The sequence below is a fragment of the Vulpes vulpes genome, chromosome 2 (assembly GCF_048418805.1).
Source record: "Vulpes vulpes isolate BD-2025 chromosome 2, VulVul3, whole genome shotgun sequence".
NCBI lineage: Eukaryota > Metazoa > Chordata > Mammalia > Carnivora > Canidae > Vulpes > Vulpes vulpes.
In genome coordinates this window covers 139,313,639-139,323,874 of record NC_132781.1, presented here as the reverse complement: position 1 = coordinate 139,323,874, position 10,236 = coordinate 139,313,639, and the positions used below count along the sequence as shown (strand labels likewise).

General features: G+C 50.7%; 1 protein-coding gene across 1 annotated transcript; it reads left to right on the top strand.

Moving 5' to 3' along the window:
- Nucleotides 1-7,916: 7,916 nt before the first annotated feature.
- On the top strand, nucleotides 7,917-9,788 carry LOC112929573 (uncharacterized). Its single transcript, XM_026011703.2, has 3 exons — nucleotides 7,917-8,431; nucleotides 8,677-8,742; nucleotides 9,549-9,788. The coding sequence occupies exons 1-3, from the start codon at nucleotides 7,934-7,936 to the stop codon at nucleotides 9,687-9,689; spliced, it is 705 nt and encodes a 234-aa protein (XP_025867488.2). The 5' UTR covers nucleotides 7,917-7,933; the 3' UTR covers nucleotides 9,690-9,788.
- The last annotated feature ends 448 nt before the right edge of the window (nucleotides 9,789-10,236 follow it).

The following is a 10,236-nucleotide window of genomic DNA, read 5'->3' as shown; positions in this document are numbered from 1 at the left end:
GTTTACCATATCACGGGGTAGAATAATGAAGATTTGGAAATGACAAAAATGTGCCAAGGTAGGGGACAAGTTCAATAAATTGTGCAATGAATCTACTAAAATAAAATTGTAGAAGTGAAACTAATTTCAGGGGCTGATGTTCATAATCTGATAAGGAAGGAAAAAAGTTATTTATAAATCAGTGTATACTCTAGGCTTCTGTTTTTATGTTTGAAAGAATCATATACTTTTTTACTTTTTCAAAATTTCAGCAACAAAGAAGAAAGAAGAGGGAAAGGGGAGCTAGGCCCAGATTTAAAAAAAAAAAAAAAAAGATTGTATTTATTTATTCATGAGAGAGAGGCAGAGACACAGGCAGACGGAGAAGCAGGCTCCCTGCAGGAAGCCTGATGCGGGACTCGATCCCAGGACCCCGGGATCACAACCCGAACCAAAGGCAGACGTTCAACCACTGAGCCATCCAGGTGCCTGACACAGATGTTTTTTAAATTTTTTAACCTGAATACAGATGGCCTGAATTGTACAATTTATTTTTAGAGGCAAGGAAAGAAAAGGCAGAGTACTTAAAACTGAAACAATCTTGGAACATTCCGGCCGTGTGACTCCAACACACATTGGCTCAATGGAGGCTTCCCTCCATCTCCGTGCCCAACCTCATCAATCATCCACCTTCCCTGGCAAGTGCTCTCATTTACTTTCTCATATTTCAGTCCCCAAACACTTCTGTCAAGGAGGCAGGGCTGGGCATGACTAGCCACGTCTGACAGAGGATGAACCAGAGGTCCAAGGATGCAAAATGGTGATAAGGCAGGGGTTCTGATTCCCCTGGCTCCCTTCCCTACATGATGGAGTTGCTAAAAGTCATTCTGGGGTTGTTATAGGATAAAGTAAAACAGTGTTTCGCAAGCTTGGCACTACTGACACGTTAGGCCAGATCATTCTTTGGGGGAGGTTGGCCTGTGCATTGCAGGATGCCTGCTAGCAGGCCTGGCCTCTACCCAGTAGATGCTGCCATGTTGTGACAACCCAAACCCAACCCAAGCTCTCAGGCCTTGCCAGATATCCTCCTGAGGGCAAAACTGCCGGAGGCAGAGGAGCCGCGTAAGGAAGGTGATGTGAGACAGAACCTTAACATAGGTCAACCTGGTCTGGGGTTGTTTCTGGGAGCAGGGATGCTGCGTGTCCCCAGACTTGGGCGGGGGTGGGTAGTGGGGGAAGGCGCCCAATGAGGAAGGGAGAGAGAGGAGATTGGTTTATGCAGGAAGCACAGGTACCACCATGTTATGTATCTTCCTGGCAGCACTTAGTTTACTACGTGTTTTTTTTTTTTTTTTTGAGATTTTATGTATTTATTTTGAGAGAGATAGAGCAAGATTGGGGTGGGGAGGAGCAGGAGGAAAGGGAGAAGCAGGCTCTCTGCTGAGTAGGGAGCCCAATGTGGGCTCCAGGACCCCAGGATCGTGACCTGAGCTGAAGGTAGACACTGAATCGACTGAGCCACACAGGCACCCATCCGTATGGATTTCTTATTAAATGCCTCCTTGCCCAGATAGTGGGCTCTCAGAAAAGACAGACATTGTCACTGTCCTGCTCACCTTTGTACCTGCCGTTCCTAGCACAATGGCTGGATTAAGGCAGTGTTCGTTAGACATCTGTGCTAGAGAAGGAGAGAATTCCCAACCACGTTACTCATTACGCAAAGCAGGATGGTGAGGGCCACAGGGTAACTTCATCGAGACATATGTAGTTTAACTTGACTCTTCATGACTCAGCCTTCAAGGGTCCCATAAAAAAGGGTGAGCCCAAAGTCAGACTCTCAGTTCTCACATCGATTCATTCACTCAACATTCAAAGACATCTCAGGTGTGCAGAGAGCTTTGCTAAGCATGGAAGGGAGGAGAGGAAAGAACCTCCTTGCTCAGCCTCTGCCTTTAGGGATCTCAGAGTGTTTCAGGAAGACTACTGGACTGCTCTCTCACCTCTCATACAGCGAAGAAAATATCTAGACAAAACCCCATAGAGGTCCCAAAAAGGATGGTTACGTCTGGCTGCAGGCAGGAGTGAAGACTTCTGAAGGAGGTGGCGTTGAAGCACTGTGTGTTGAGCACCTGGGAGTGGTTAAGCAATCTGCGTGAAGAAGCTCCCGAATGTCCACCATAACCAGAGAGGTAAGGAGTATGATTATCCCCAGTGAACAGCTGAGAGAAACTGGTGAGATTCAAAATCAGGTCTGTCTGACACCAAAGCCAGTCTGTGGAAGCCCAGCAGACACCCAGAGTATCTCCTGCAGGGCGGGAGCTCTGAGGGGTTTCTCCTGGTGCCCCAGCTAAAAGGGACCCTTCCCTTGTCATAACCCTCTCCCCTGGAGCCATGGAGCCCCTGCCCCCACCATGGGCGAGAACTGTCCAAATCAGCTCAGCCTGAGGCCTGCCCCTCCCTAGGCCCCTCACCTAGAGAGGATGGTAGGCCACGTCTGTTCCTATTCTACTGAGGAGCCCCTGGGGGAAAACTCTGCATTATAGTCCATAGAGCTAGGAGTAAACCCCAGGAACCAAGGTATTGGTGAGGTTGCTGGGATCAAACTGGCCACTTTCTGAAACCTGGAAGCACGGAGGCTGCCCTTCCCTGCCTCCTCCTCCAAGGCTTCTCGTCCCACCAGTGATCAGAGAGAAGGACAGAAACTTCCCGTGGCCTTTGGAACCCATGCAAAAGGTGCCAACGCCTGGCTAGGAAGGATGCAGAGGGCAGGGGAGACAGAACCAGCAGCCAGTTGGACTCAAGCACTCAGGGGATCAGCCCAGTGTAGGGCAATATTTCCCTGTCCTTCTAGAACCACCTACGTAATTTTAGGCATAATCACATATCACCTGGTCTATTATTATACTTAAGTTTATTTTAAAAGGAGGTCTTGTGTCACTACTGTAGAGGAGAAACTGAATCATTTGCCATAAACAGGAGGTTACCATGGAGATAGAAGGTTATTACATTTCTAGCTAAGTTGTTCTATGGCAGGCTGAGGCTCCTTCCCCATCCTTACCCGGACTCCCTACCCTCTCTATGATCCCAGATCTGTTCAAGAAATGACTCTACTTGCAGATAAGCACATTTGCAAATTCTTTCAGGGCGCCACCATTTACCCAGGCTCCTAAACTCTCAGTCAATGTTCAGCCCCAGGATAGTAAATTAGGAGACCTTTTGAGGGCACTGCAACAGTCCAGTGCTGCACTGGACCAATTTCAGCCAGGGCTGGGGCTTGCCAGACTCCTTGCTTTTTTCTGAGATCATCGGGGGATTTTCTGTCCATTAGTTGGTGGGACCCCGAGTGATCCCCATCCCTTGGCTTACCTGGTCCTGCCTCCTGGCCCCCATCCAATTAGAAAGAAAGTCTCTGTGAATTCCTTTCTCCCAGGAAGCACTGCGTTTGGGTACAGGGCCCAGAGTGAGAACTGATGGCCATGACTCAGCTGGTCCAAGCTGACACCTGGAGTCCTGTGTCAGTTGGAGGCAGTTGTAATTCAGGAAGCACAGAGCTGGGGTGGACAATTGAGCCGGGTGTCAAGCAGGAGTTATAGGGATCCCAGGCTCCCTGTAGCATCCTCACCTGACATCCCCAGTCTCAATGGGAAAAGCCAGCAAGACTAGGCCCTTGCTCTGAACGCTTTCCAAGTGTCATCCAGTTTGAGCCTCTGGCAAACCTATGAGGTAGAAATTACTATTATTCTCAATTAGGAGTAATAAATGGGGAGATGCCTGCATGGCTCAGTGGTTGAGCATCTGCCTTCAGCTCAGGGCATGATCCCGGGGTCCTGGGATCAAGTCCCACATCAGGCTCCCTACAGGGACCCTGCTTTTCCCTCTGCCTGTGTCTCTGCCTCTGTGTGTGTGTGTCTCTCATAAATAAATAAATAAATAAATAAATAAATAAGTAAGTAAAATCTTAAAAAACAAAAAAGGAGTAATAAATGGGAACCCTTGAGTGACCTAAGGCCCAGAAATATTAAGCAGCTTGCTAGTAACTTAACACATCACTAATAAATGACAGGGACAGACTATGAACCCAGCCAGCTTAACTTGAGAGCCATTTATTTATTGATTCATTTAATAAATGTGTCCTGAATGTCTCCCATGTATGGGACACTGTTCTAGGCACTTCAGACATGTTGTTCATGTTGTTCACAGTGAACAAAACAATGATCCCTCATAGGCTCATGGTGCTTACATTCTAGCATGGAAGACAGACTGCACATGAGCTTTACAAATAAGTCAATTATTTAGTTTGTCAGAACGTGTTAAATGTTACCAAAAAAAGGAAAAGATAGAGCAAGATATTGGGGATCAGGAGTCCTAGTGGTTTGAGGTGAGGTTTGCAATTTAAAGTAGGGTGATCACGGTGGGCTTCATGGAGGCAGCAAGACTTGAGCAAAGACTTAGAAGCAAAAAAGAAAAGGAAGGAGCCCTGTGGATTTTCCAGGAGGAGGAGTAGCACAGGCAGGAGCATAGGCAAAACCATTTTGGCTGTGAGAATTATGAAGAATCGGAGGGGAATAAAGGTGGACATGAGGAGGACCCTCTGGAGGGACACACCTATATGAAATGTTCTTTGGAGCTCACAGAGGCTGAGAAATGAAGGATGAGGGCCAGCCATGTGAAGAATGGGGGAGGGTAAGTAATGTGTTTCAGAAGGATGTTTCGTTTTTCAGACCCCAAAATATCCTGGCAACCCTTGGGTGTGGCAAGTGCATCAGTCAGGATTCTCCAAAGAAACAGAACCAGTGTATATATGGGGTGTGTGTGTGTGTGTGTGTGTGTACAGAACACAACAACACATACATGGATCTTGCTACATTTTTGTATAAACATATATGTTCATATATTTCTTATTATAGGAATGGGCTCACACAATTATGAAAGCTAAGAAGCCCCACAGTCTGGCCTCTGAAAGCTGGAGAACCAGGAAAGCCGAGGTATAATTCAGTCTGAGTCTGGAACCAGGAACCAGGTGCCTGAGAACCAGGAACACCGATGTCTGAGGCCAGGAGAAGGTGGGTGTCGCCCCTTAGGCAGAGAGCAAATTCGCCTTCTCCCTGCTTTTTTGCTCTATTGGTGCCCGGAGCAGATCAGATGATGCCCATCCACACTGGTGAGAGCAATCTTCTTCACTCGCTCTTCCAATTCAAAGACTAATCTCTTGGGGATCCCTGGGTGGCTCAGCGGTTGAGCGCTGCCTTCAGCCCAGGGCATGATCCGGGGGGTCCCGGGATCGAGTCCCGCATTGGGCTCCCTGCATGGAGCCTGCTTCTCCCTCTACCTGTGTCTCATTCTCTTTCTCTCTCTCTCTCTCTCTCTCTCTCTCTCTCTCTCTCATGAATAAATAAATAAAATCTTTAAAAAAAAACAAATACTAATCTCTTCTGGAAACATCCTCATAGACACACTTAGAAATAACATTTTACAGCTGTCTGGACATGTCTTAGCCCAGTCAAGTTCACATATAAAATTACCCATCACAGGGAGAGGTGCGGGGAGATGGCTCTCCCCTCTCTGATGCCTCAATCCCAAGGAAGTCTAAGAGGCTCGAGGGGAAGAGAGCGGGACAGCTCTGGCTGAGTGTGTTGGCATGCACGCTTCACTGGGCACGGAAAGTCCTAGATACTGAGGCCTTGAGGGCTACAGGCAATGCCAGACCCCAACGTGGAGCCAGAGTAGCCTTAGGCAAAATGAAAACAAACAGGAAATAAACTGCAATGCAAGAGTTGGTGAGCTCCGTCACCTGAAACCGCATGAAGCCAATGTTGAGAACCAACGTGGATGTCACATTATAAATACCTTCATAGGACAGCCCAGGTGGCTCAGCGGTTTAGCGCCACCTTCAGTCCAGGGCCTGATTCTGGCGACCTGGGATGGAGTCCCACATCGCTCCCTGAATGGAGCCTGCTTCTCCCTCTGCCTGTATCTCTGTGTGTGTGTGTGTGTGTGAGTGTGTGTGTCTCTCATGAATAAATAAATAAAATATTTTATTTATAAATAAATAAATAAATACCTTCATAGATCACACCATAGCATCTCCCAAGACTCTGGGTTCTCCTCTTCTGTTTTTCTCTTCTTTCACCACTACTGAAGCTTAGACTCACAGACCCACACACCTGGGACCTGCCTGCAAAGCCTGGAGGAACCAGCTAGCTCCACCCCCTCAGATGAGGCCATTTGGAGGCCCCTGGGGTCACTCATCTTTGGGGGAGGGAGGGTTTCCACCTAACGTCTGATAGTGCTTGTCCAGCTCCGATTTAGAGCAGAGGCTCGCTCTGCATGGGGGACATTTGGAGCAGTGCTCAGTTTCTGCTCCAGAGTCTCAGTCCTCAAAACCGAAGTGTGAAAGCTCACCAGACCTGCCTTCCTTGGGAGGCAGCCGAGGGATCACCTCTGCAGAGGGAGGGGTGTAGGTCCCCAAGGGGGTGTCTCCTTGAAAGAGATTGAAGCTACGGTGAAAGATGTGATAAGAACCCTTTGGGAGGGCTTATGGGGGAACTTCCATTCTTGGGGAGGGCAGCGGTGCTCCCCTCTGACCTCTGCCTTTCTAACATTTTATTGCAGGGATTATGGAATTTTTTTTCTTTTTTTTTTTCTTTTTTTATCTTTTCTTTTTTCTTTTCTCCTTCCTTCCTTCCTTCCTTCCTTCCTTCCTTCCTTCCTTCCTTCCTTCCTTCCATTATTCTCTTTTTTTAAAACTCTGTCTCCAGGAAGGCCTGAGTGGCTCAGCTGATTCAGTATGTGTCTGCCTTCAGCTCAAGTCATGATCTTGTGGTCTCAGGATCCTGGTCCCTTCTCAGTCAGCGAGTCTGCTGGTCCCTCTCACTGTGTCTCCCCCCCAACCCCCCATCACCACCAAGTTGTACTCTGTCTATCAAATAAATAAATCAGATCTTTAAAAAAATAAAACTAAGACTTTGTCTCTAGATAAGCCTTGTCCCTGTGAAACCCAGTACAACTATGTGAAAGGCACTTGCACCATGAGTGGGTAGAGCAAGGCCTCCCCATTGGGAGTCACCAGGTGATTGTCCAAAATGCCACCTATTAGCAATTCTTTCTTCTACTTTGATAGCCCTTAGCCAGTTATCTAAGGCTTCCCTTTGCTCCTCTGTTTCCTGGGGATTAGGTGTGTTCCTTTGCTGAACCAGGACGGTGGGGCTCAAAGGAAGGATATGAACTGTTTGGGGTCCAGCTTCTGGTGGCTTCGGGCTATGTCACTCCCATCTCTCTCTGTGGTCACAGTGCCTCCTCTTCTGTCTATTCTCTGTGTGTCCTATAAGGACATTTGTCATTGCATTTAGGGCCCAATACAGGATGATCTCATCTCAAGACCTTTAATTTAATGACATCCACAAAGACTCTTTTTTTCCCAATAAGGTAATAGTTACAGGTTCTGGGATTTGACAGGAATATCTCTTGGGGGCCATTTCTTTCTTTCTTTTTTTTTTTTTTTTTAAGACTTTATTTATTTATTCATGAGAAGCACAGAAAAAGAGGCCGAGACACAGGTAGAGGGAGAAGCAGGCTCCCTGCGGGGAGCCCGATGGGAGACCCGATCCCAAGACCCGGGATCATGACCTGAGCGGAAGGCAGATGCTCAACCACTGAGCCCCCCAAGTGTCCCGGGGGTCATTTCTTCAGCCTACCACAGGCACAAGGGACTCAACAGAAGGAAAGTTAAAAGGAGAGCTGCTTCCCTTTGAAGCTGGGATGCAGCCATCTAGTACCACCCCCTCCCCCAAGACTCCCACCTGTCACCCCAGCCCGGTCCTTTAGGCTTCCCAAGCCCGCCCCTCCCAAATCCAGTTTGCAAGGCCCTTTCATTGGTGTTATGAGTCTTTCCCCGTTTCACGAAGGATGAGGGGATGGGGTCCTAGAGCAGCAGGGTGCTCGGCACCCCACTTGGATGAGTCTGTGGCCCCAGAATCCTACTATAAAAGGAGATCAGAGGCAGGGAAGGCTGGGACACAAGCATCGCGGCTTTCCGACGGGGGAAGCGCGCACCCTCTGCGGGGACGACTGCCGCGGCGGACGCGCCTCCCGCGGGGCGCACGGCCGCGCGCTCAGGGCCGAGCGGGGAGGGCGTCCCCCGCGCGCGCAGCGGCTGGCGGCCCCCGGAGGGGAGTCGGGGAGCACGCGCGCAGCCGGCGGTGCTCGCGGCAGCAGGGTGGGGCGAGGACGGGGACCGCTGCCGCAATGCGCGCCTCCGCCTCGGCCCGGGCGCCCAGATGGAGAGAGGGGGCGCCGTGCGCGAGCCGGCTGTGCCTGCGCGCCCGCGCCCGGGGCTATAAAAGCCTCGCCACCTGCTGCCACTAGTGCATCCAGTTGCCCGGAGCAGCCAATTCACCTCCTCCAGCGGCACCTCCTCTGGACATGGACCCTGAGACCTGCCCTTGCCCTACTGGTGAGCCCCCGCCCCAGCCCGCCGCACAGCGCGCCCCTCACTTGCAAAGAATCCCACACCCTGCGGACCCGCTCAAGGACATTTGGGGGAAGGGACCCTCCATATCTGCCATTCTTAACCTCATGGAAGGGTGGACGTGGCTATATCCCAGAGGGCACTGAGATTCGGCACCCCGTCTCCTCCTTTAGGCCTGGCTGCACCCCAGCCTTAGCACATTAACCCTTCCTGTGGCGTCCCCCCTCTAGGTGGTTCCTGTACCTGCGATGGCTCCTGCAAGTGTGAGGGATGCAAATGCGCCTCCTGCAAGAAGAGTGAGTGTGGGGACCCCCCTTCCCTGCCCCCTCTGCTCCCTGAAGTCAGCATCTGTCTACCCAAGATGGAGAGACCCAGAGGTCCCCTATTACATTCTTCTGACTCTAACTGGGACAGAACCACCGGAGGGGCCATAAAATACAGTCCCCCAGGCCCCACCCCCAGTAATTGGTCCAGTAGGCCTGGGGCAAGATGTTTTTGTAAATTCCCAGATGCTAATGGGCAGCTTGGTCTAAACCCTCACCTCAAAACCTGAGTGCCTGCGGAAGCCAGTGGCGAGGCTGGGGGCGAGCTCTGGAGTTCTGGTCCCTTGGTCCCTCTCAGGCCTTTGAGGGCCTCAACTTGACCTTCCCCAGTCTCCACAGAGCAATATAATATGCTTAGGGAGCAGGACTTGGGAGCAAGGTTTCCTTCCTCCCTGGTGTGTAAGACTAGCCATAGATCCTCCCACAGATCTCTTGGAACCCCTATACCTGTACCATCTCCGCTCCTCCAAGTTTATCCTTCAAGTCCCTTTTCAAGGCCATTTACCCTGTGATGCTTTCTCCGTAAGGGCCAGCACTACCCACCATCCCTGGGGCTCCCCTGCACCCACCAACAGGGCTGTGGGCTACTACTGGGTACTCCTGTCCCATGGTAGCCCAGCATGCAGCTGATACACCATAGATGCTGAGTCACACCAGGGGTGAGGCTAGGAAAGGGGCAGAGACTAGACTCCTAGCACCCCTCCTTTCCCCCCTCCCTTTTGATGGAGACAGATGCAGGGAGAGGCCATCAGACTTGTCGCTCTCTATTTTATCTGCAGGCTGCTGCTCCTGCTGCCCTGCAGAATGTGAGAAATGCGCCAAGGATTGTGTGTGCAAAGGCGGAGAAGGGACGGAAGCTGAGGCCGAGAAGTGTAGCTGCTGCCAGTGAGGACATGCGCCTCCCTATGAACCAGGTGTGAAGAGTGCCCGGTGGCACTCTCCTGTGCTGAGGCTTGTCTGTGTGTCCCCTTCTTCTGCCAGCCCCTGGCAAGTGACAATAAATCCTATGAATGGCATAAGCCAAGGATTGGTCTCTTCTTAAAGGGGAAAGATGGAGGTAGGGGGAGTCTAAGGGAACTGCCCAGTTGAAGAGTGAAATCCTGAGACACAGCCACTGTTCGCTTTGGGGCTGGGATGGAGCTCTGGAGGCGGAGTACATTCCCCCCACCTTTAGATGGCTCTTGAGCCTCCTGCTAAGTCAAGCCCAACTCTGAAGACAGAGGAGAGACCAGACCCATATGTTTGTCTTCTGCTCCCACCTCTCAACCTCACATTCTTCATCTGTACAATGGGATTGGACGGGGTGGGGGGGGGGGGGTTAAAACCAGGCCCAGTCCCAAAGTCCTGTGATTCCTGGAATGTTCTAGTTGCTCCTGCAAAGCTGCCTGTTGTCAGAGCCATCAGAGGAGAGAGTCCAGGAGGCCCAGGGCCTGTCTTGGCAAACTGTCAGCTGCGTTTCCAAGGTCA